At 39.6% G+C, this 25,503-nt stretch overlaps 4 protein-coding genes and 1 long non-coding RNA gene across 12 annotated transcripts in view; 4 read left to right on the forward strand and 1 right to left on the reverse strand.

Moving 5' to 3' along the window:
• The window catches only part of gabra1 (gamma-aminobutyric acid type A receptor subunit alpha1), a 314,765-nt gene that overhangs the window by 195,986 nt on the left and 93,276 nt on the right, over positions 1–25,503 (reverse strand). The gene's annotated exons all lie outside the window — the stretch shown is intronic.
• Positions 666–2,102, forward strand: LOC104965968 (uncharacterized). The gene is made up of 2 exons (XR_800606.1): positions 666–1,143; positions 1,629–2,102. It is a non-coding gene; the product is annotated as an uncharacterized lncRNA (long non-coding RNA).
• senp2 (SUMO specific peptidase 2) lies at positions 2,852–10,533 on the forward strand. 2 transcript variants are annotated; one of them, XM_010795041.1, is made up of 17 exons: positions 2,852–3,227; positions 4,168–4,229; positions 4,314–4,423; positions 4,909–4,975; positions 5,120–5,201; positions 5,311–5,485; positions 5,639–5,745; positions 5,859–5,941; positions 6,149–6,197; positions 6,292–6,364; positions 6,470–6,625; positions 6,713–6,844; positions 8,089–8,313; positions 8,617–8,696; positions 8,786–8,870; positions 8,966–9,061; positions 9,444–10,533. In XM_010795041.1, the coding sequence occupies exons 1-17, from the start codon at positions 3,055–3,057 to the stop codon at positions 9,504–9,506; spliced, it is 1,818 nt and encodes a 605-aa protein (XP_010793343.1). In that variant the 5' UTR covers positions 2,852–3,054; the 3' UTR covers positions 9,507–10,533. The 2 variants fall into 2 exon arrangements, with proteins under 2 accessions (XP_010793343.1, XP_010793342.1); XM_010795040.1 differs by having other exon boundaries at positions 2,854–3,227; positions 6,458–6,625.
• Positions 10,718–14,951, forward strand: LOC104965966 (transformer 2 beta homolog). Its single transcript, XM_010795039.1, has 8 exons — positions 10,718–10,887; positions 12,074–12,201; positions 12,361–12,520; positions 12,840–13,028; positions 13,199–13,314; positions 13,426–13,608; positions 13,799–13,869; positions 14,163–14,951. The coding sequence occupies exons 1-8, from the start codon at positions 10,855–10,857 to the stop codon at positions 14,171–14,173; spliced, it is 891 nt and encodes a 296-aa protein (XP_010793341.1). The 5' UTR covers positions 10,718–10,854; the 3' UTR covers positions 14,174–14,951.
• Positions 15,780–21,058, forward strand: LOC104965964 (obg-like ATPase 1). Its single transcript, XM_010795038.1, has 11 exons — positions 15,780–15,881; positions 16,200–16,297; positions 16,417–16,560; positions 16,659–16,786; positions 17,728–17,903; positions 18,009–18,089; positions 18,471–18,568; positions 18,671–18,814; positions 19,105–19,201; positions 19,563–19,685; positions 19,808–21,058. The coding sequence occupies exons 2-11, from the start codon at positions 16,200–16,202 to the stop codon at positions 19,910–19,912; spliced, it is 1,194 nt and encodes a 397-aa protein (XP_010793340.1). The 5' UTR covers positions 15,780–15,881; the 3' UTR covers positions 19,913–21,058.

Raw genomic sequence — 25,503 nt, forward strand, 5'->3', positions numbered from 1 at the left:
TTTGGCTATTCAAATACTAACGAAACGGACAGACTTCCGTGCACATCAGCGGCTGTCGGATTAAAACAGTTTAATGCACTTTTAACACTCACGTACCCAGGATTCCTACTCCTTTCCTGGGTTACAAAGTCGCAGCCTGCTCCTCTCTGCCTGCCGCTGCGCTCTGCCTCTATCCACACAACTTTTCCCCGCCTTTCAGAGACTTATTGCTGGGTCAAACTCTAAGTTACAAATTGTACACATTGCATTCTTGCTAATTAGACAAAATATGAACGGAATAAGTAGCAAGCATCGTAACAGAGTAAAATAAATAGGGACAACAGCTTGTCAACTAACCATTCAGAAACGTCCTGCTGCAACCGAGATGTTTGTTCCTCCACCAAAACCTCCGCTGCTTCAGGGTCAGTTTCTGGATCAAATTGATAATATGCTTGAACACATGCATTGCTCTGAGATGACATGTTTATTCCAAACTCGTAATCACAGCAAACATGGTGACGTGACTCTCGCCGGCTCATGCCCCCCCCCCTCTGCAGGGGGGCGTGGTCAGCTGCTGCTCAGAATTTTAAAAGACAGGCTTGGAATAGAACGAAAATGAGCGAAACGAGGCATGGCTAAAAAATGATCCGTTTGGTATTTGGAAAAATAAAATGTATAAATATACCTTTTTATATAGGTATGGTCATACATAGTATATCATTTAAATATAGCATGATAGGTCTCCTTTAATCTGACTCAATCCGTCTATCAAAGGACAATAACATTGTGTAGTCTGATCCCAGCATTAGGTGCTTGTCTCCTAATTTGGTCACTTGTTTTTGGGAAGTGTTTTCCAATTCACCTGTGGAAAAAAACACAGACACAAGACAAGTTAATATAGGAACAATTCAGATTTTGTGATGGATGGCCAAACACTTCCTGTAAAACAGCATGTTATTCAATTCCAGAAAAACCTGTGTGCTCTATCATCTCCCAAACAAGTAAGCAAGACTCATATAGCCCTGTCCCCTAAAGAGGAAAGGAGGATACAGCCACCTTGTTCCCCTGATATGATTGGTAATCGGCAGCGCTGGCTGCAGGACAATAGGACGTGGCTGTACCTGAGCTGCTTGTCGCCCCCTTACGTGAATGGTCCAGGAGAGTGTGAGTGTAACGTACTCACTCCACCAAATAATAAAGAAGTATAATACACCTCTTGTGATGACACGGGTGCCGACTTTTCATCATTCACTGAGTGTCGTATGGGGTAATAATCTGGAGGTTTATGGTCCTTATGTTAAATTATATTTAAACCCATTTTTTGCACATGTAAACCTTTTGAATGTATTATGCAAACTACCAAGCCTTTGATATAAAGATCAACTAACCTGGATAAGCTTGATATTTAACAGTCAACAGTACGTTTGTTATCATTGATAAAGAGTTTGGTGCCTTTATCTGTTCCAACAATGTGATATTATAATAATAATAATAATAATACTGTCAATGGAACACAACATTCATTTGGATTACAACATCAGCCAATTATTGGTGGGTTTGTGTTTAACTCTATGATTGCTTGGAATAAAATTGTGCAGAATGCTGCTGTTCACTTTGTCTGATAATCCTTATTTGTTTGTGTGTATCAGATTCGTCTGCTTTCCAGCCCGACCCAAAGTGATCCGACGCTGAATGAATTGCCTCTTGTCTGCATTTTGTTCCAAAACTGTCCATGCCTTGCTCCCATGTAGAAAGGAATATATTACATTTTGGGTGACGTGATTTTATAAGCATATAAATTATTTTGAAATGTTCTATTGTAATTGTTCTACTCTCTGTATATTGGTTATTTGAAGGCCACTCGAGATATTGCAAGAACAAATGTTTTTCATTATTTGAAAGTGCTGTTTGTTATTTTTTTACTAATGTTTTTATACGCGTTTGTGCTTGTAAATAGGACTGATGTTCATTATACATGCGTCCAAATTTGCACTGATTTTTACTGAGAATCTGTAATCAACATGCCTAATGAGCATGTTGATTACATAACAGTGAACGATATAAATGTTTTGTATGTATTATCTATGTTTCTCCTATAAAGTTGATAAATATTTTTAAGTGTGTGTTTACAAACCAAACAGACTGACTTTATTTTACTGCAGCTCATCATTTAAGTATATCCTGAGTTGATGTACTCTTATCTCTACACACTCTTGCAGTGAAAGATCTTTATGAACCAACCCATATTATCATGTGCTGTTTTTGTTTATATAAACTTCAGACAGGCTAGTATTATATTTTCCATTAAAAAAATTATTATATTTAAAATATTTGCTTTTATAATACTGTACCCTGTTAACTGCTATAGACATTGAAGAGGTGTGTGTGTGTGTACTTAAAGATGAGAGAGGCCTGTAATTTTCATCCTAGGTATACCTCAACTATGAGAGACAAAATGAGAAGAAAAAAATCCAGAAAATCACATTGTCTGATTTTTAAAGAATTTATTTGCAAATTATGGTGGAAAATAAGTATTTGCTCACATTTGTATCAAAGATGGGACACTAGTTTCTGCAGCAACACTCAAATCTAATGTAATCAACTCATAGACACGTAATACCTATCCTCATGTGATTGTCTTCTCAAGACTCGAAGGGATATAGTAAATGGGAATCACTAAGAAATATTATGTAACAAAATAGATAACTAAGCAGCTCAGAAGCTAGTGATCTCTACTGACGCCATAACTGACGCTCTTTACCCTCTCTGTCACTGTCAGGGGGTTCGCTTGTTTATAAGGCTCGTAGAAGCCGCGTGTGGTGGTTCCTCCATTTCATCTTTCCACACAAAGTTCCCATTAGAACTCCGCCCACCCGTTTCACGTTGGTGAGTAGAACATTCGCACCACGTAAAACATCAACACTGAATGACGCAGGTCCTCGCAGTGCTGCTAACTGAGCTAACCCCAACGGCAGGCGGTGTGTCGTAGACCGTTTGTTTGACATCTTATCTGTGGTGAGATTAGTCCTGGACCGCGTAGAAGACCCCGTTACAATTCTCTCGTATGTGTCTGGGATGTATGGATGGATAGTTGACGGAATCTCATCGCTGTTTGAGCCCGTTACTGGGCAGAACCACAACGAGTGGCCCGGGAAAGGTAACGTTAGCCAGGACATACCCACGCGACCTGGCGTAGAAGAGGAGCGGCACGAGAGCCTCATCAGACCGGCCAAACGGAACTACCAGAGGTCGGTGGATCATCTAAAGGCTGTTATTGTAGTCCTATGTAGGGGTTCACTATCAATAGTTGAGTTGATGGTGCGCTATTATATCCTCTTTGTTATCTAAAGGTTTGATTCACGTTATATAAAGTCATAACATCTAAAATCATAACATAGGAACGTTGGCTGCTGTAACGTCATCGAACATTATGCAGTTAACGTTAACCAGCTAACACTAATTCATGCTAATCATGTTAAATGATCCGAGTGAACAATTTACGTCACCAAAATATCGTCTCGTATTGTTAAGTAATAGTAGATTTGCACACTGCTAGCCTAACAGTTCAAGTGTGTCTTTCATGCTGCAGTTAAGTTAATTCATGAGTTGTCCTGAGCATAACATGAAACGTCCATTTAAAACAAAACTAAATCAGCCATGTGTAATGTTTGGGCTAACCCCAAATAACATTACAGTTACCTTCTATGTTATCATGTACAATCATACACTTTATTCACGCATTCTAATATCATGGTCTTGCAATAAACTATGAATGAATTATCCGTTTTTGTTTTGTGCTCTTTTCTATACGACTGAAATGTAATATTTTTGGGTTTTGGACTTTTGGGTTTACAAAACATATTTTAGTAGAAATAAACATCTTGGTCACCATCATATTTTCCAATAAAAGGACTAATTTTGCAGCATATTTTTCCTTTATAATTAACATAATTGGTTTCAGCCCTACAATTTGGTCTACAACTTTTTATATCATACTACCCCTAACCCTACACTTAATAGTAGAAACCTCCTTCTCTTTTGTATTAGACTGACACATTTAGACATGTTTACCTGAATCGAACCCAAATATGTCCTCAAATTGTTGATATAATGTCACTGAGTTGGGAATATTGTTATATTTTATATTATTAGTATCACCCATCTCAAAATGTTATTTTCTTGTTTCAGTGTTTATGTTGCAGACAATGTTTGCCAGAGTGACCAGGTAGAGGTGAAAAGAAATAGGCGAGGTTTGTACAATAATTAATAATGATTCCATATTGTCTCCCACAAATGAAGATGCAAGTTGTTAATTGTGGTGTCCTGTTTTTCAGATGTAGTCATTAGCTTTGTGAAGAAGACTGTGGCCGGTGTAGCAGGTCTGCTCAGGCTGCGCAACCCGCGGAAGACTAGTGTGAAGCCCGAACTTTATGAAGACATGCAGGTTTGTGCTCCAACTACATTCATCATACGGGCATCTGAAGTTCAAAACAGATACATTAGTCAGATTAATGCAGATGCAAAGCTATTGACTAGACGCCTTGTCTCATTAAATTCATCATCTGCAGAGGAGTGGCACATGCACCCTGGGTTAGCCGTTAACAGTTCTAAATAGAAGTGTGTTGAATCCAAAATGAGCTAAAGGCACATTTGGCATGTTACTGTATTGTTTATGCATTGTAGCGTTACCCTTTGTAGTTTGCATATACTGAAATAAACCTACAAAACCACATGTAGATACAATTAAATATTCTACAAAAGACAACCAAGGCAGGGTTTTGAAGGCTTTTCTTGGGCAACACATAAAATGGTTATTAGAAGTCATTTTCTTCTGTGTCCAGATTCCTAACCGTAATATAAAATGTGCTCTGGCATTAAATATATGTATTCTCCATCTTCAATGACCTTGCATTTCCTGTTTTGATCCAGCCTGTCACTCTGATAGGGATAGATGAGCTCCAAACCTCGTGGCTGAACAGGACCGAGTGGAGAATGAGTAAGTGAGGGCTGCTGGTACTGCTGGAGAAGAATTATACGTTGACTGTATTTATAGCAGGGGTTTTTATCGGCACTCTTTACTGAGTGTTCCTCCAATCCCTTTTCCCACTTTCATTTGGTTGACTTTGATGTTTCTTCACAGTTAAACCAATAGGTGGAGTGAATGATAGGAGTGGGAAGAATCCGTTTCAGAGCTCCTCGCCTCCTTTAATGAGGAAATACAGGCAAGTCCAGACCCAGTTCCCTTTTTCTATATACAGGGCTGCATATTCTGCTGTATCACCTTTTTTTAAATGCTTCCCTGCTAATGCAACTATCCCTTTTTGAATGCAGCGGGGCAAATCTGTCCGCGGTGCTCTCGGACAGGGGGAAGGATCGGGAGAGGAGAGCCTCCCTCCAGCTGCTGCCCTCCAGACCTGCTCAGAGAGTAGGAACCACTAACCCCGATCCAACCTGCAATAGCTTTGGACACACTCGCTGCTACAAGCCCATTCTTACAGTAGAAGAGGTAATAAAGTACATTTCTTGGCTTAATTGGATTGGACTATTTTCAACCAGTTTCTGCTTTCAGAGCACCCAATGTAGATTTCAGTTGTATTTGCCAAGAGGATCGTCACTAATCATGCTTTAACACTCTGCATCACTTGGGTTCTCGCTTCAGGACATAAAGCAGTACAACAAGGAACACTACAGGCGCTTGCTGGAGAGGGTGACGGAGCAACACAGCAAAAGCCAACCACTACCTTTCAACCAAACCAAACCAAAAGAGTAAGTTTACCCATTATTCATGTGGAGTAATTGAACATCTGTCCAAGTTCCATATAACAACTTTACCTTAGGACATGAACTTCTGTTATATCTTCTTTTTCTTTTGCTCCCAGTGAGTCGCTGTCACAGGGCGATCACAGAACTGCTGCCTCCGGAAAAGCCTTTGAACCAGTGCCCAGGAAAATGGGATACACAGGTAGGATACCTATAAACATAAAGTGATCTGTAAACGTATTTGTTTGTGATAGATAGTTGTAAGTGTTGTTTTTATTCAGAGTCCTGTTAAGCTATAATATTTGTTGTAAATATATTTAAACAATTCCTTGAATAAAAAGAGTCATTTCACATAAACTAGGTTGAAAAATGTCCATTCTTAAGTTAAAATACATCTTTTTTTGCACAGCTGCTCCTAGTATGTTTACATGGAGAAATGCATCTGCAACCAAGGAGAGGTTAGTGTAGTGCGCTTATTTATACATCGTCTCAATTGTATGTATACTGATTCATTCTGTTCATTCTACTAACATCCAAATGATTCATCTTCAGATGGGGTAGCCTGACTTTTAGTAAAACATTCAGTGGAGCCTTTGAGGACACGCAGCCTGTGAGATGTGCAAAGGTAGTCATTTCTCTCGCTCTCTCATGTCAAAGCATCCATTAAGTTATATTTAGGGGCGGAAAGCGGATGTATTATATCTGTCTGTTATGTCAGCCTGTGTTGCAGCAGAAACAGGTGGCCGATTTGGATCTTTCTACAGAAGTAGCTACTCGCCTCAACCTAGTGGACAGAGAGACTCCTGCTGTCAGCCTCCCTGACTCCCATCCTGCACACACAGCACATACAAGGCACAGCGATGAAGACATACCCAGGCTGACCAAGGTGAGATTCTTAAAAATGAGGTGTAGTCACTGTGATGAAGAAAGCATGGAAACAATATTTCATGAATGTATTTGTCTTTGTGTGTAGGAGATGTCAGCCGAGGTGAGTTGTGCTCTGGCTCAGAGTGATCCCAACCTGGTTCTCAGCGCGGCGTTCAAACTGCACATCACACAGAGAGACCTGGCCACGCTGCAGGAAGGAGGCTGGCTCAACGACGAGGTTGGTGCTTAAAGGTCACCTATTGTGCAAAATCCACTTGTTCATGTCTTTTATACATAAACATGTGTCACCTCTGTGTAAAGAGATTCTGAAAGTTTCACCTGAATCTCCTCCTAGAGCACCATTGTGTTCTTTTTAACCAAATATCTCTCAGAGGGGCGTGGGGAGGGGCTCCTTATTTTCATCTAAAGTAACAGACAGAGAATCAGCACTTTTGAAACAGGCCTGAAACAGAGGGGATTATGGGTAATGCTGCAATGATCTGTTTGGTGTTTGGAGCCAAACACTTCAGAAACATCTTTTGTATATATTGATGCAAAACAGTGTAAAAGGGGACCTTTAAAGCGTGAAGACAGTTTCTAGCAAGCTGATATTATTGTGGATGTCAATTTAGATTTTCATTTAATTTTTCTCATTAGTTTCATTTAATACAAACAACTTTGGATACTTGTAACCAATTGTGTTCAACAAAGGGGTGTGTTCAAAGGATATACCAAACACTGTTTATAACAACTGCGATTGTATATATTTTCATCCATATTATTTATATCTACACTGTATGAACAGCAATGACACATAACCCTGTCGAATGTTGAACACTTCTTGCAATAAGAACTTGTAATAGAAAAAGTAAATGCTACCTACGTCTTCATTACCAGTGTTTTAGTTGAGTTTTTTGTGTACGAAGTGAAGTCAGTGTTTGACGAACCAGACATGTTCGGTTTGGTGGTAGTAGCAGCAACTGGAACACCGTCACCATGGAAACAAAGCCTGTTGCACGAGCTGTTTTCTAAATATGGCATTGGAATTGAATACAGCTGTTACTATCTTTGCCGTGTGAGCATTCACCTACTGTACGTGTCATTGTATTATGCCGTGAAAGTAAAAGCCTCTTTTTATCATTTCAAAGAACATAATATTCTTTATGTCAAATGACTGTAGAGATACATTTAGGACTTTTAATAATAATAATAAAGCTTTATTCAGCACTTTTCATACAACACATGCAGTTCAAAGTGCTTTACAAAATGACAAGAAATTCCCCTCAGATTATTAAGTTAAGAACTTTACAGGTACATGCAGCGAAATATAACATGTTATCAGGTTACGAGACACAATGAGGTCAAATGTATGATAATAAAAATAAAATCAATAATGGTTTCTCTCTGACAGATAAGACAACTGAATCGATGCAATAAGATAAACATGTGTTATATTGTGCCTCCCCTGTTTCCTCTACCAAGGTGATGAACTTCTACCTGTCTCTTGTCATGGAGCGGTGCTCTGGTGAAGCAGCAGGCTTGAAAATCTACTCGTTCAGCACCTTCTTCTTCCCGAAGCTGCGGGGGGGCGGAGGCGGGCAGGCGGGCGGACACATGGCAGTGAGGCGCTGGACCAAGGCTGTCGACCTCTTCCTCTACGACCTCCTCCTGGTCCCTCTGCACCTGGGCGTCCACTGGGCGATGGCTGTGAGTCCCAACAACTAAGACTTTGAAGGGTTTCTTCCCAGGTCATATTCCGCCTTTTTAGTTGGTGATTCCTGCCTGCCAGCTCCTGATGTACTTCAGCAGTTTTTGCCAGCAGGGGGGTTAACTGGTACTTAAATTATCCATTCATTATTTTGTAACGTTAATGTTAAAGTATGTCCTTTTTGTTCATCAGTGTAAACAATCCTTATTGCATCTGCTTTGTGGTTAAGTGTTCAAGTAAAAATGTAAGCGGGGCAACTCTACTGTATATATTTGACCTTATACTTCCCTCTCTGATTGAAGGTGATTGATTTGAAGTCAAAGACAGTTAAGTCATATGACTCGATGGGACACAGGCACGATGACATCTGCGGTCTTTTACTGTGAGTCCTCATTGTGTTCTTCTGCTTTGGTTATCTGTGCATTTCAATGTTTACATCAATTGACATGACATCAATATGCTTTCTTCCAGACATTACCTGAAAGAGGAGCACAAAGTAAAGAAAGGCAGAGAGCTCGAAGGCACTAAATGGTCTGTTGGGAGCTTGCGGGCCACTGTAAGTCAGACTGAGATAAATTACTTATCACTATAATTAATATTTTCCTATTTACTGTGAGATGAATGTTTTGTACACTGTTCTTGCCTCTCTAGGAGATTCCCCAGCAAAAGAATGGCAGCGACTGTGGGGTTTTTGCATGTAAATACGCTGACTATATCGCAAAAGGAAGTCCTCTAACCTTTAAACAGGTATACATGTTATTTTCACCTAATATAGTTTTGGTTTTTCTGCATCTAGTTGTGTTCTACAACATTATTTAATATAATTCCTCAAATGTTTTTAAAGTTTTAAAAATGCTATATTCCAGCTGTTATGATTTCAGGGTTAGGAATTTGCATATTTGAAATTAAACAATCCCATTAGCAGCTGTTTGTTGTCTCCTGGCGTCTCACATCAGACCCAGTGCATACCTGACCTAGTTACTTGTTTAATCAATGAATTAGTAACAACAGGAGTCTGTAACGATTTGCTTTAGGTACCTTGAAAGAGCTTGAATGAATTACTCATAAAAAGCTGTAAAAACTCTGTTTCATATGAAAGCTTGAGAAACATTTTCCTTTTTCTCTACAGTGCCACATGCCGATCTTCAGGAAAATAATGATTTGGGAAATCCTCAATCAGAAGCTGCTTTAAAGGATCGCAACAATTTCCAATTACCGCCTAACAAAAGTGACCCTCTGAATGGGAGCAACATCTGTGTAGATTAACTACATGCTGAAGACAAAAAGGAATGGGCCAAAGACGTGGACAAAAATTAACCCAGTGTAGCTGTTCTGGTCTGAGGAAATTAAAACAAAGTCTTAAAAGATGGTTGTATCCCCTTTCCTGTATTAACATTTTGAATTCTCTGAGTTATAATTGGAGACATTATCAGGATGGAAGAAGTGTATGTTTTACACAAGTTTTGGCACTACTGACTGAATGGCTTTTTGTATTGACTTAATAGTTGGTTTTACTGTTTGAAGTGTTGCCGGAAGTGCCTTCAGCCCTCTGACACTGAGCTCCAATTAGAGAGCATGCTTTTGTTTATTTTGGGAAATTACTTGGTTACGTGCTTGGGACTGCTACCCCGCGACCCGACCACGGATAAGCGGGAGAAGATGGATGGATGGACTTGGTCACATACAAATCAAAAGTCTGACTCAAAATGTATTTAATTTGATTGTTGAAGATCAGTGATATTTCGGTGTAAATTCCAAACTGTGGGATTGTATTGTCAACAGTGACTACTGCAATGCTAATGTCATGAATGCAATCGCTGTGGGAAATGTAGACAATGAGAATCAATCGATACCTCCTTTCCAGTCCCTTTTTTAAAAGAGATGCATGGTTGACCGCTTGAAGTATGTTTGTTTTGCTATTATTTATGACTTGACTGGATGAGAAAGTGTTTCTGGAGAGTGTGTATAGTTTGTTTTACTCCATGAGTGGAGCATTTATCGATGTTTACCATCATTATGTAACACAAGGCGCTGTTTGATTTAGCAATCTTTTCCATGAGGGTATTGCAAGAGGCTACTTAGGGCTATAACATTAAATTAAACTTGCAGTATAGTATACTGCATAGCAAACTACTGTACACACACGCATGTTTGAGTTCATGCTTAAAAGTGTGATTCTCTTTCTCCCTGTAATAAAGTATTTCATTTTTTAAACTGGACTTTGATTTATTAAATGACTCACCTTATTGTAACATTTATTATGAAAGTATACTGTCTTGGTTTTTATGAAAATATTAATATGAAACGGAAGCAGCCTTTGAATTCAATATACAGGGATTTTATTATATAAGTGTAAAATGCAAGATGTATTTGGCTAACCAACCGGAACCGGAAAAGATTATTTCTTACATTAGCTAAGCTAACGCTAGCTGGTTCAGCTCAAACCAGTTTGCTATTCCGTAAATTTGGCTGAGGATTTGAATCAGTTGTGACAGTTCGTTTATCACGTGCATTTGCTGTGTTACATTAATTATAGTAACATGAGCGACAACGAGAAAGAATTTAGGGAGCAGGTGAGTTGGGATATTTATATAACGTAATGACAGTTGGAACATCTAGCTAGCTTAAATGATAGCTTCGATCGCTGGTAACGTAAATAACAAAACATTCTGACACCTGGCTTCAAAACTGAGTAACATCTGTTCTGTATTGTTAAATAGATGCGATATATAGCTTTCATGTGAGTACCGTGACATTTAATTACTGAGTGTGTCTCAAATGTTTAAAAATCCGATATGTTAAAGCATATGGCCTACAGTCGAGTAATGTGGTTGTCCACTTGACATGATATTTGCTACCTAGCTTTATTGCTAATGTGTTACTTAAATCAAACAAATGGAATATTGACAACCAGTAATAACAAAATAATAATACAATTCAATAGTAAATGATTATGTCCATAGTAATGTATGACCAATCAAGACCATGTCATGCTAACATACAAACGTGTATTCAGCTAATAACTGTTGTTTTTTTCTGGTTTTGCTGCTTTTTGTTTTCAACTTTTTTGGTTCCTATGGAAACCAACATGCCTTATCACCCTTGTTTGTTCTTTATTAAGGTTGAGTAATGAAGAAAGAAAAAGGCGGAAGACGTGTCAGATGTGAAGTTGTTATTGTTTGGCGCTGATGGTGTTGATGCATGCTAATGTATTCCATGCTGAAAAAGAAGCGATCAAGATCTGGCCCCACTTCTAGTGTTGTAATGGCAGATGATAAATGGGGGAAGAGGAGGAAAAAGAAGTCATAATGTCAAACTGAAGAAAGAAGAAAATGGAGGGTTGTAATGAAGTTAAAGAAGTTATGAAGTTAAGATCAGAAGTTTACAAGGGTATGAGTAATTTCCTAACGGTCTGCTATGCTTCTGTATTTCATCCTGTTTCTTTCTCTTAAGCATGCACATTTTTTTCCACTATCAGAAACATCTTTGGTCAATCCCTGCACACATTTTATCTTATTTTCTGTGCTATATGTCTTTCAGCTAAATTACAACATATCTAATTTAACTATGTGTTACAATGTATGACCTCTTATAATCACATTCCTAAATATGTTGTGTCAAACCTGTTAGATGGCAAAATATGATAAACTCTTTCTGAAGGGGGCATGTTGAGGGCAACGCTGTCACTTCCTGGCTCTCTATTTGGCACACAATGGGCCTTATTGTGTTTCTTATCTCCGTGTCTGGTCCTCTGTCCAGGACTCACAGCCTGGCTCGAGGAGTGCGTCCCCTCAGGGCTCTGCTAAATCCTCCAGCCGCTCACCGGTACGCTCAAAAGATGGCTCCCGCCGCTCCAGGTCCAGATCCCGATCTCGATCCAAATCCAGGTAAGATATGGTTTATTTTCATGTGCTTATGAAAATTATGTTTTTTTTAAGTTATTTTTGACATTTTGACTCTTGAAATAGATTACTGAACTACCTGTTCATCTGACTCAACAATAAATGACTTGCTCAGATAGATAAGTTAATGTTTATCTCTAGTAGGTCCCGGTCCCATAGAAGCTCACGTAGACATCACTCCCGCTCTCGTTCCCGTTCTCACCGACGCCGTTCCAGGAGCCGATCTCGTAGCTGGGAGTACCGCCGGCACAGGAGCCACAGCCGTTCACCCATGTCAAATCGTCGCAGACACATTGGCAACAGGGTAAAAATGACCTCTACATGCTTGATTTTGGGGTTTCCATGGAGTCTTTTACTTTTTAAATACTAAGAAATACCCCTAAATACATCTAATTGACTCTTTAGTGTTTTCTGTGTGTAGATTGAACTATCTTTTGTCACTTTAAATTATTTCTTAAAATAAAAATAAAAACCTTTGTTGTGTAAATCCTGAGGAATGTCACCTCTCTTACCAAATAAATTCAGATACCCAGGTTCTGAATTGCTTAGAAAAGCTAGATTTCTACCAGCTTGGGAGCTCAGTTGCTCACAATATTTATACACTGCTCTATGTGCTCTTACAGGCCAACCCAGACCCTAACAACTGTCTGGGTGTGTTTGGGCTGAGTCTGTACACCACTGAGAGGGATCTGAGGGAGGTTTTCTCAAAGTACGGCCCTTTGAGTGCCGTTAACATTGTGTACGACCAGCAGTCACGTCGCTCTAGGGGCTTTGCCTTCGTCTACTTTGAAACCCGTGAGGACTCTAAGGAGGTATGTTGGATAAAACAGGCAAATACACATTTTAATTTTATTACAAATATTTGAAAAGTTTTGGCCATAACGTTAGCAGCATTGGTCTAGAGTTCCTCCATATTTAACTTTTCCCCTGAAGACTCATTATTTTATTAATACAAAAGGATTACCTTTAGTTGTTGTTTCAGGCCAAGGAGCGTGCCAACGGGATGGAGCTTGATGGGCGCAGGATCAGAGTAGATTTCTCCATCACGAAAAGAGCCCATACACCCACACCTGGGATATACATGGGACGACCAACATAGTGAGTGTTCCTCTACCAGGCAGCTTTATTCCGTAAGAGCGTTTCCTTAAAGCTGCTATGTGCAACATCTTCCAACTTCTGACTATGTATTTCTTCTGTGTTTTTTTACAGTGGCGGTGGCAGTGGCGGTAGCGGAGGAGGTGGTGGGGGCAGCAGTAGTAGCAGTGGTGGTGGTGGTGGGTCATCATCGCAGCGTAACTCAAGGGACTGCGACAGGGGCTCCGTCAGGGGCTATGACAGAAGTTATGATCGTGATTATGAACGCTATGACGACAGAGAGTACAGATCATACAAGTAAGTTGATTTACCAGGAGCCTGTTTGGCGCATTCGTCTATTGATTGTTATTTTGAAGACATATTATGGACTAGATGAAGCTTTTAGGATTTGAGGACTCAAGTTGATCATGTTCATCAAGTGATCCTAACCATTGGTCAAATGTAAAGGCCTCAAATGAAGTGCTTTGGTTTTGTTTTCTCCCGACAGACGCAGATCTCCATCTCCTTACTACAGCAGAGGGTATCGCTCACGATCCCGATCCCGGTCCTACTCGCCACGTGAGGACAAACCATTTTTCTATCATTAGTCCAAATGTTATAATATTGACGAATGGACAGTTTATTCCAATAATTTACATATTGTACAATCACATATTACTCAATGTTCCAAAATAAGAATCATAAAAATACAAATAATGTTTATGTATTAAAACTTGAATACGGTAAAGTGACACCTAATTAGTAAAGTGTTAAATACTCCAAAAAAACAAAACTGTTAACACACATTAAAGTATAAAATATGCTTGAATTGTTTTCAATATAAATACATTCTTGCATGTCCTTTCCCACAGGTCACTACTGAGCAGTGAAGAAGAGTCACCGTTTTCAGTGTTATTGATCAGATGCTTGTTTTTGTATGGTTTTTTGGACCAGATTATATATGTGAAATGTATTCTTTATTTGTCAATGTATATTGAAAGTTTAAAAAATGGTCCGAAAGATGCACTCTGTCCGAGTCCGCAATGTAAGTGGTGAGTTTATGGACACCTCATTTGTAGGCAGAATAATGAAGAAAAAAAAAAAGTGAAATGCCAGAAAACAGGAATGAGGTGGAAATGAGCAATGCTTTGGATCTGCAACAAAATGTTTTTCACATGATCAGTGGCTCGAGGCCCAGCTCTCTCCTTGCTTTGAGGAAATCTGTGAAGTTTTGTTTGTGGGTTATCCTCGTAACAGCTAACAGGAATTGAAAATGTGCAGTTTTAATACATTTTCTCGTTATGCTGTTTTGTTTGTATTACAAGATCCCAGTTTTCACTTAATTAACATCTTACCATGTTACCTTTTTTAGTTTTGTCTTTTTTTGTTGTTGTGAGATTTACTTTATTTGGGTGTTTTTACATTAACAGTAAATCATTGTTTGGGTGATTTCCTCTGTTGTTTAGTAACAGTGTGCAGTATACTGTAATGGCCACCCATCAAACATTTTAATTATTTGGCGTGTTTTATTTCTTGACAGAAATAAAATGATTACTTGCTTGAACTGTACGCATGCACCCTCATTTGATATGAGTGAACATCCATATTGAAGCCCTGTTGTCACAGTTGAAGTTTTTGGCTAAATAAAGTGTTTTACAGAATTGCGTGTCTTTTTTTTTTAAAAATCTTGCTAAAATCCTTATGTAGGGGAGGCTCGGTTGTTTGGCATAAAGCTTTTCTCTGGTTTGTTGAATGTCACTGAAACTACATTTAACCTCACAACTATTGCTGTGATGGACCTGCACTTGTCTTCAAGTAGAAAACACAAGTGTACATTGAACTTGCATTTGTGGCTCAGACCTTGACCTTACATTTGCTGTTGTTTAGGATATTCTAATCTGAATTATACCAGATAGATAATGAGTGTCAAAATAATAATCTCATATCTACTCTTTGAAAAGTAACTTCTTGCTTTGAGTCGGGTAAGACATTATTTTGAGATACGAAGTCATTATTTGAAATTCGTTGTTTTCAGTAATTATTTTTAATATATGATGTCATTGTTTCCAGAAAGGATGCCATTACCCTTGTATCATAAGGCTACATTTTCAATCTGTATACTTTTTTCTATTTTTTTGGCTTTGGTGGGCTTCCATCCATTCACAGTACAGACTGCTATAGGCCTATTTATAGGGTTGTGTCAGGGCTCTGGGTTGTGTCAGGGCTCTGGGTTGTGTGCATCTTCTTGAACGCATGCTGTACAACTGTAACCCTAGCTACAGTTCACCATGGAAAGGAGGGCCGTAAAGTAAACTGCAACGAAATACATTTCCGTTTAACTTCTCTTAATATCCTAGAACAGTATAATTGAGACAACACAGATATATTAATTACAAAATAAATACAAATCGAATATCAAATAATATAAAAAAGTTTCTTTATTTAGTTAAGCGACCCGACCAATCATAGGGCCCTCCCGTCAAAACACTTCCGGTTTGCCCTCCGACTTGCCTTTCCACCGGAGCGGCTGGTGTGAGCAGATACCAGAGGAGCGAACACCACGTATAAAATAGGCTAAAAAATACATAACGGTACTAAAATAACATTGTATACCTAATTAGCTTCCAGACTACTTGTGAAGACTGTCAAAGGCAGACATTAGTGTGTGTTCAGTCACATATTTTGGCTAACAGGTAGCTAGGAGCGTTTAACAGCTAGCTAACGTTAGCATGCTGTGTTTGAATGAGCTGCCTTAACACGTTTTCATTGGAGCTAGTTCTACAGGATGGAGCTGCCAAGTGCCCAGAGCTGACTTTAAATAAGACTGGGGTGTTATTACAAAACAATCGTGGCTTTTTTTTGAATATGTTGACATGAGATCATCATGTAACTTGTTGTAACTTTTGCAGATGCCCCCCAAAAAGCCAGAAGCACCCAAACAGCCTCCAATTATCGGACGGTTCGGAACCTCTCTGAAAATTGGAATTGTGGGATTACCCAATGTTGGGTATGTACTAACATGTTATTATAATCAATGTGGATGTTAGCTAAGCGCGTGTGTGTGTTGTGAGACTGAATGAACAAAGGTTGCTCTGCTTTTGACACTCTCCTGCCTGTCATCCTCAGGAAGTCCACCTTTTTCAACGTGCTGACCAAAAGCCTGGCTGCTGCAGAGAACTTCCCTTTCTGCACAATCGACCCAAATGAGAGCAGGGTGCCTGTTCCCGATGAGCGCTATGACTTCCTCTGCCAGTACCACAAACCACTTAGGTGTGTGTTCTGTCCTGACAGCTGGTTGAATTGTGTCAAGCATCCATGGATTTCTGTCTGATGATCCCTCCTTGTCTCGCTGTTTTGTCTTTTTTTAGCAAGGTTCCAGCTTTTCTCAACGTCACGGACATTGCTGGTCTGGTGAAGGGAGCTCACGAAGGACAGGGACTTGGAAACGCCTTCCTCTCCCACATCAGTGCCTGTGATGGCATCTTCCACATGACTCGTGAGTTTTCAATCCAGGTTTCCACCCTTCTTCGCTGATAGCCCTGTCAGATGAACTAAACCTGATGTTATTTCATCTTTTAACTATATCAAAGTTGATACTGCCATAACATTATTCGTGAAAATGAACTGACAATGTTTACATCAGTCTAATGTGCATTTGTAGTACTCCTCACAGTTTCAGAAATTTGATTTTTTAACTGTTCACTCAATTCTTTTAGCTAACGGTTATCACTGAGCTCACTTGTTTTACTACTTTTATGCAGCTACTTGTTATGTTTCTCATTTGCAACACACTTGTTACAGCAGACTCAAAAAAAAAAATATATTTGTAATTAACTTGTGATTTAATTATGATATGTCGTTATTAGTTATTAGTTAGTTTAGATGATCTATCATCATTCCCTCGCAACCGCAGAGGTACAGTATCAGTATCAGTGGAATATGACTACCTGCAGCTGCTGTGTAGTTTCAACTGAGTAGAGGGGACAGGTGTTCAGAGGACAAGTTAAGATCTACTGCTACTCCTCTTAAAGGGCAACAAGACTCATTTTAGAAATGCACTAATGTTATGTTTTTGGTCAAGACAAAAGTATATAGACAGTACCTGAATATATATTCTGTTCTATAACAGGGTATCTAATGTTATCAATGGGTATCAAACTATTGATTCTTATATAAAGAAATTAAAATAAATGATCCCAAAAAATTTTTCTTCATTGAGCTGGAGTTAAAAGACATATTTAAGATATAAATAACTAACTCTAAAAATCCCTGTTTCGTGTGAAACTTGTCAATGCATTGCTGATTAGAAAAAACAAAACATTGTGTATCCCTGTTTTAGAATATGTTATTTATCAATGGTCTGATATGGCTTGACTAAGGTATTACATGGTGTGACAAAGTTGTGAAAATGTGTCAAATTCTGACTTCCTCTTTCAGGCGCGTTTGATGATGAGGATATTATCCACGTGGAAGGTAACGTTGACCCAGTGAGGGACATCGAGATCATCCACGAGGAGCTGCGACTAAAGGACGTGGAAATGATCGCTCCGGTTCTCGACAAGCTGGAGAAAACTGCTGTCAGAGGAAATGACAAAAAACTCAAACCTGAATATGTAAGTAGTGTTAGTGCTATTCTTCTGTTGTCCTGTCTGGATTTGTGTCACTATGCATCCCTGGGGGATATAGCAGATAATATAATCTTCTGCTTCTCGCTTCAGGATATCATGTTGAAGGTGAAGAACTGGGTAGAGGAGGAAAAGAACCACATCAGGTTTTACCCCGAGTGGAACGAGAAGGAGGTAAGGATCTGTGTGTTCGTAGTATTCCTTAACAGTTTATTTGTTCTCTTTTTTTGTTGCGTCGCTATTCGTTCTTCTAACTCGATATTTCTGCACATTTGCAGATCAAGAGCATGCTACACTAATATTCTTGGTATTATGTTATTTTTTAGAATTAGATCCCAGTAGTGGTTAAAATTCATTAAAAAAAAATACATTCATATTTTCCAATATCAACAGCATTTCGGTTCATCCATTTTTGTCAACATTTAGCCTTATAACAACTACATTTTCACTGCAGACAAAACCGTTATCTCTCCTAAGTCTCACCTGAGAAAATAGGTAAACTACGTTTTTTGAGAACCAAACTTTTTCATGTGCCCTTTTTATTTCTCTCCACAGATTGATGTGTTGAACAAATATCTGTTCCTGACATCCAAGCCCATGATCTACCTGGTTAACCTCTCAGAGAAGGATTACATCAGAAAGAAGAACAAGTGGTAGGTTTGCTTTCACTTACCCAGTGTGATTATCCCATACACTGTTTCAGCTATTGTTGAACATTCAGAATAAAACCTCACCCTGCCGTCTGTGTTTCTCAGGCTGGTGAAAATCAAGGAGTGGGTAGACGCTCATGACCCCGGCGCATTGGTCATCCCTGTGAGTGGAGCTCTGGAGTGTAAACTGCAGGATATGGAGTCTGACGAGGAGAGGAACAAGTACTGCGAGGAAATGAAGACGCAGAGGTGAGACAGGAACTCAGTGTAGCAACAATATCATAAATATAGTTTTTTTTTTTAAAAATGGTTTAACTGCCACTAATGTGTGGTCATCAATATAAATTACTATCATTATTAATCTGTTATTTTATAAAATGTCAGAATGGTAAAAAAAATCCACCAATGTATTCTAAATGTCACTAAATAATGTATCTGCAATAGAAAAGTCTCACACCTTTTTGTCCTTATGTTTAAAGCGTCAATATGACTATTTAGCAAAAGGTAAATGCTTCATCATTGCTCCTCTGTGCCTCTAGTGTCATGACTAAAATAATCAAGGCGGGCTACGCAGCGCTGCAGCTGGAGTACTTCTTCACAGGGGGACCAGATGAGGTGCGAGCGTGGACCATCAGGGTACGTGCTGCCATATAAAAGAATGTGTCTTTAAAGTTTGTCATTTTAACGTGACCTCCAAATGAAATGTTTATTCCGAAGTCCCCTTTAGTGTTGGTTGAAAGGGTCATTTATTTACATTTGATTTCTTTTAAGCAGAATAAATATTCTGGATTTTGTCCAAAAAAAATCACTCTTGTATATATTTTGGTCTTTAGTGGCCACCTTCAAAGGCTCCAGTGATATTTTCTCTTTTGTCGCCTTCATATCATGTATATGGACATATTTGTCTCCAATGTTTGATAAGTTCTTCGAGGTAGAAGCATCTTGTTATATTTTCTGTTATGTTTTTAAAATGTTCTTTTGTGTTTTGCTCCAACAGAAAGGGACCAAGGCTCCTCAAGCTGCCGGAAAGATCCACACTGACTTTGAGAAAGGCTTCATCATGGCGGAGGTGATGAAGTATATTGACTTCAAAGAGGAAGGCAGTGAAGTTGCAGCTAAGGTGTGTGTGTTTTCAAAAAGATGTGCCTGAACTCACACACTGTTGGAGTTCTGCCAATATCAGCATTGACTCTCCGAGGAAACATCCTTGACTATAATTCAAATGTATCCTCTCTTTCACAGTCTGCTGGAAAATACCGGCAACTGGGCAGGACCTACACGGTGGAGGACGGCGACATTATCTTCTTCAAATTCAACACACCCAGTGTCCCTAAGAAGAAACCATGAGCAAACACAAACACCAGAGGGAGAGCTCAGAGCACGGTTCAGTCTGACCCCAAAGAGCCACGCTGTTTGATGGGTTTCATTCTTTACTTGAATTCAGAGGATCAACTCAGGACCTCCAATAATTTGTAGTAATATTTGGAGAATATTTTCAAACTACAATGATTTATAATTGAACTGAAAAATACAGAATTCAATGCTTTTACTTTTGGATAATTTAAGCCACACTTCTCAAAGACTCTTGTTTTGAAATGTATCTTTAAGAACACATTTGATTCATTAGATCAGTAGCAGCGTCTGCTACTGTTATTACCTTCATAATAAACATGCTGATTAATTGGCAAAAACTCTCACATCATAACCATACTCATGATAAACACTTTTTTACAAACATCTGCTTTATCTATAAAGCACATATGAAGCTTCTTAATTTTTAAAAGAAATGTTTAAACTGTGCACTGATAAGGATAACGTGCAACACGTGTTAGCCAAAGGTACCTATTCTGGATTAAGTAAAGGCCATCAGGAATGAGTTTTGGAAATGTTTCCCTAGAATTTAAGAGACATTAATTATTTCCTCAGTTGCTTATGCTTTTCACAATAAAGTCATAATTATGCTTAGATGATTATCCCAATATGCTGAAATATACACGGGTTGTAATGCTTTTGACCGGTGCTTTGACTATAACAGAGAATGAAAGCCATCATCCAGTGTTGCTCTTCAGGACAGAACTGTATTGTATTCTGAGGGGAGTAGTATTGTTATTTTGGAAAAAGCAAAGCAGGCATCCCTGACAGTGGGATGGGACACCTGAATGGAGACTGATGTTATACTCACTGCTTTTATTATTGACTTTGGTTTGGAGTGGTTCAAAAAAACTAAAAGCTTATGTACTCCACGCTGTGTTAAAGCTTTAATGTAAATCAGATACAAATTTGCTTTGTGGATCACCTGGACTTTACAGCTTCATAATGCCTCTTTTTTCACTTCACTGCCTCCTCAGTGTGAATGTCTTTATTTTCAAGAGCACCATACAATTATAAACATCTTGTGGACGATAGAAAATGATATGAACATGAGGAAGCCAGGATGAAATAAATCCCATCTTCATCAAAATGCATGTGTCAATAAAAAGGAGACAAACCTGCCATTGCGTTGTGAATTTCAGTTTTTGTCCTGATGTTAGACTCAAGCTACAACAAAAGGGAATGGACCATAGCAACAAACATGTCATGCCAGCTAACATGTGGCAATTGAAAAATGTACAACCATGCTTACGGGGGTTCTCTGACCTCTCACCTCGATATCTGAATGAAAATGGATTGGGTGGAAAATAAATGACCCAAAAACTATGTTGTATGAATTACTACTATGCTAACTTGCCCATAGTGCCTCACTGAAAATGATGCTTACAAAAAGTAGATGTCATGATTTTCAATGTGATGTGACCCATTCACTCCCACTGCAGTGTTTTTTATTTAAAACTCTTGGATGTGTTCAATGGTTTCCATGTCATGTGACCCGTTCACTGCATTAAGGAAGCATTGTTTTACTACACTGGATAAGTAGGACACATCTTGTGACTTACACATTTCACACTCTAGGTCAAGTTGCATTTTGACTTTTGGTTTCTGTTACCTCTGTGTGCCAAGCAACACCAATCCACCCTTATGGTCAAAATCTGTCCTTAATCAAAATAGTATCGTTCATGTTGTTTAATTTGTGTAGTTGTTTTTCCCGTTTCATGTATCACTCCATCACCTTTATACTCTGCTTCTTTGACTACTGAGATGCTGTAACAACAACGTTATGTGAATATTGGCCCAAAGTGATCTGTGATTATGTGCGACAGCTCAGTATAATATATATTTTACATCTTCATCGTAGCTCACTGTGTATAATAATGAAGGGAAGGGCTAAGAAATACCACAAATAGCTTTGTGAGAATGTAAATGTAAATTTGGATAATAATTTGACAATTTGAACACGAACTCGACTTTTGTAAGCAGCTACACGTTTTCTTAAGTCCTTGTGGAAGTAATGGACACCAACTGGATCTACAGTAAACATAAAACTTGAGAAACTAACTCGCGCCTCGTCTTTCGCATGTTTATGTGTTTTGGCGAAGAGAGCGCGCACTGAATTAAAACAACCCCAGCGGTTTAAAATATATAACTTATTTAAACATTAAAAAGGAACATAAATTGTTTTATTTCGAATTAAACGGCGCATTTTAAACAGGATCTCTGTTGGGAATTCTTCAACTGCATTCCATCTCTTCTCGGCTCAACAACAAACAGGAAACACACGTACTACGAAAAACCGATTGACATCCCTCTTAGGCAATGGCATTCGCCAAACCTCTTGCTCAGCCAATCACATAAGAGAAGAAGGGCGGGACGTCCTGTAATGTGATGCAAATTCGACGGTCAAGCCTGTTAGTCCCACCTTTTTGTGTTTCCCGCACCGTCAATCAAAATAGAAAAAAATCGACCCGAATTCACCGATCAACACTAGCCCGCCTTTGATAAAATAATCATGTTTGGAGTTTAGTTTTCAGATAATCCTCTCGGTTACTACCACTCACGCTATGCCTGGTACGTAAACCATTAGCGCAGCGAAGCGTGCAACTAATCGGTGAGTTTGTGCAACAGCGAAGCAAGCTGCGTCTTTTTATCTTTTGCTCTGCTGCTAACAAGCTAGACATGGTTAGCTAACCGAGCTAGCTGGCTAGCCACGGAGTTGACAAAGTAAACAGTCAATCTAGGCCGATATCGCCACACAATCTTGGTTGCAAAGTTGCATTTCGCACTCAGCTCCTTTTGGACTGGAGAGTGGGGATGTTTTGCGGGCTTTTCTGGCAGGCAGGAGTTGAAGATTACAGAGTTTTGCTGAGTTTCCCCCTCTCTCTCTGCTAGCGCCAGAGCAGCCTCTGAAACAAGGAGAAATGGCGTCCGCGGACGTGGACAGCAGTCAAAGCGAGTTTCTGCAGCCCGGCGGCGCCACGGAAACACAGGTATCCGACATTTTCTAGCCCGTCTTTCTCGCTCGCTTTCGATTGCTGGTTGTGTTTTTGTGAGCATGAAGTTCACACGTTTTACAATTTTGATGGCATGGGGTGAAAGCCGTACACTTCCTGTGTTCCCCTCAATAACGGCCACCCACTTTACCCCTGTAAAACCCGCCCATAGTGGGTAGGACACTGGAGTCAGTCACTTGGACTCGTTGGAAGATAGCCGGTGTACCTTTGGCTCTGAAGATGCTTGGGTGTTTTAATATTGCAGGGATATCGTCCTTAATCAAAACTGTAGCGTTCAATTGTGCTGTAACAGCCACCCATCCCCCACTCTCTGCTCTCGACCATTTCTGAGCCTGTTATCTTCACTCTGTTTTGCTTGTGGCTGTTGCATCGTTTGCATCAGCACAAATCCTACATGATCCCCCCCTTCTTATGATTTACTGTCTTTTGGGGTAGCAGCACAATCCCTGAATCTATAACTGATCTCAGGACAAAAACCAGGCTGGTTCTGTGTTCCTGTGATCTAATCAAAAGCTGAGATGAGTCCTCTTGTTGAAGTGTGATCTGTCCTTGTTAATCTTGAGTGTTGATTTCAATCCCAGACGACAGATATGTCAGCCATTCAGCTGACGGGCTCAGACCGATGGGAAGTGTTAACTCCGGTCTCATCTGGGAAGGAAGACCAGGGAATCCTTCACATTCAAAACTCGGGAATTGTCACGTCCAATGGACAGTATGTACTTCCTCTTGGGAGTCTCCAAAACCAGCCCATTTATGTTACAGCATCTGGGAATGATGGTTCAGCCAATGGAGTGTCAGGCATCCAGTATCAGGTAAATACATTTTTTTTTTAAAAACACAACAAAGATACAGTCTGTTCAGGCGATGATCTTGTTTTAAACCACCGCTCCTTCTTCCAGGTAATCCCCCAAATCCAAAATGCAGATGGGACACTGTCAGGATTCACACATGGATTGGATGATGGCACGGGGCAGATCCAGCTCATCCACGATGGTGGTCAAGGCAGCATTGGGATCAGCTGTGCCACGACGACGACCTCTGACCTCTTGACGCAGGCCGGGCAGGTCCAGTCCATCCAAGGGGTCTCACTAGGGGGGTCCACGTACACCGGCTCCATGGGGCTGCCGGGCAACATAACGTTCGTCCCCATAAACAGTGTGGACCTGGAGTCTCTAGGACTGACCGGAGCGCATACGGTCCCCATCGCAACTGGGGTAACGGCTGAAGGTCAGCTGATCATGGGCGGCCAGGCGCTGGACAATCAGGGTCAGGACGTTAAGCAGTCGATGGTGACTGTGAGCGGCGACCACCACCAACTCTACGTGCCAACCACCACCTCCTCCTCCAACACCTCCCATCTCCCGGAGACCATCGACGGCACCGGGGTCCTGACCCAAGCCACCGCCGTATCTGCAGGCGTGTCCGACCCATCACAGGAGAACTACAACTCCCAGAACCACATGCAGCAAATCCAGGTCAGAGTGTGACTTTAACTTGATGTCAAGGGTTCGTGTGTCAGGAAGGCCCCGTGACAAATCTGATTGGTCAGCAGTTATTTAAGTCAACAGTGTCGATTAGTCATTTTTTTTGTTTAGATAGTTCCCAGTTTAAATCAATCTTAACATAATTATTTTTTTGGCTATTTGGAGTTTAAAAAAAAAAATATACAGTAGTCTATTGAAAAAAGTGGGTTTCTTTTTTTTATAACTTCTTTTTTTTTTGTTTCAGACAATAATACAGTACAATATATCTTTCAGTCACATTCACATTTTCAGTTTTTCCAGCTGAATCAATACAGTGTAATTTGTCAGGAGTAGGGTTGCAAAATTCCAGGAATTTTCAAAGATGGAAACTTTCCATGGGAATTTAATGGAGTAAATGGGAATTTATGGGAATAAACTGAGAATTTTCTAAATTGAAGGATGGCTCTTCATAGGGAACTTAAATATAGTTGGGGAAAGTATATTTTAGCATAATCTTGACTAAAACAAACAGATGCCATTCAAGTACACTTGAATATCCATGCCATTCCTCCATCACATGCACAGATGATTTCTAGAAGACTGCACCACACTTTTTATGTTTTTTTAATTGTATCATTTTGCATGGATGTTTTCTTATGACAAAACAAAATGTTTATATTTATGCTTGGATATGATTCAATTCGATTACATTACCCTCAATTCCCAGTTAGTTCCCATTATTCCCATGGAAAGTTTCCAATATGGAATATGTGACCTGCTCTATCGAAATCAGTCGCATTGACCTGAAGACACATTTTGAGTTGTATACACTGTTGGAAAGAGGAGATTCCTAGCTTTCTAATGATATCAGGATTGTTTTTGTACTCCAAATATTAAGCAAAATATGTCACATTATATAATGACTGTCACGAGTCATCGTTTTGAGAAGAAGGCCTTCAAAGTTTCCTCTTCTCTGGAATCCATCGATCTGATTGATTATTAGCAAATGATCAAAATAGTACAGAAGGAAAGTGTGTGTGTGTGTGTGTGTGTGTGTGTGTGTGTGTGTGTGTGTGTGTGTGTGTGTGTA

This window comes from Notothenia coriiceps, unplaced genomic scaffold, assembly GCF_000735185.1.
Source record: "Notothenia coriiceps isolate Sejong01 unplaced genomic scaffold, NC01 NC01_scaffold00037246, whole genome shotgun sequence".
Lineage (NCBI taxonomy): Eukaryota > Metazoa > Chordata > Actinopteri > Perciformes > Nototheniidae > Notothenia > Notothenia coriiceps.

Bases quoted from the DNA above. Each gene is read 5' to 3' on its own strand.
- senp2 (XM_010795040.1), top strand. From the start codon at position 3,055: ATGTATGGATGGATAGTTGACGGAATCTCATCGCTGTTTGAGCCCGTT. The intron at 3,228-4,167 runs GTCGGTGGATCA...TTCTTGTTTCAG, and splicing joins GCCAAACGGAACTACCAGAG to TGTTTATGTTGCAGACAATG. The intron at 4,424-4,908 runs GTTTGTGCTCCA...GTTTTGATCCAG, and splicing joins AACTTTATGAAGACATGCAG to CCTGTCACTCTGATAGGGAT.
- LOC104965966 (XM_010795039.1), top strand. From the start codon at position 10,855: ATGAGCGACAACGAGAAAGAATTTAGGGAGCAG. The intron at 12,202-12,360 runs GTAAGATATGGT...TATCTCTAGTAG, and splicing joins CGATCTCGATCCAAATCCAG to GTCCCGGTCCCATAGAAGCT. The intron at 13,315-13,425 runs GTGAGTGTTCCT...GTTTTTTTACAG, and splicing joins TACATGGGACGACCAACATA to TGGCGGTGGCAGTGGCGGTA.
- LOC104965964 (XM_010795038.1), top strand. From the start codon at position 16,200: ATGCCCCCCAAAAAGCCAGAAGCACCCAAACAGCCTCCAATTATCGGA. The intron at 16,561-16,658 runs GTGTGTGTTCTG...GTCTTTTTTTAG, and splicing joins CAGTACCACAAACCACTTAG to CAAGGTTCCAGCTTTTCTCA. The intron at 18,090-18,470 runs GTAAGGATCTGT...TTCTCTCCACAG, and splicing joins CCGAGTGGAACGAGAAGGAG to ATTGATGTGTTGAACAAATA.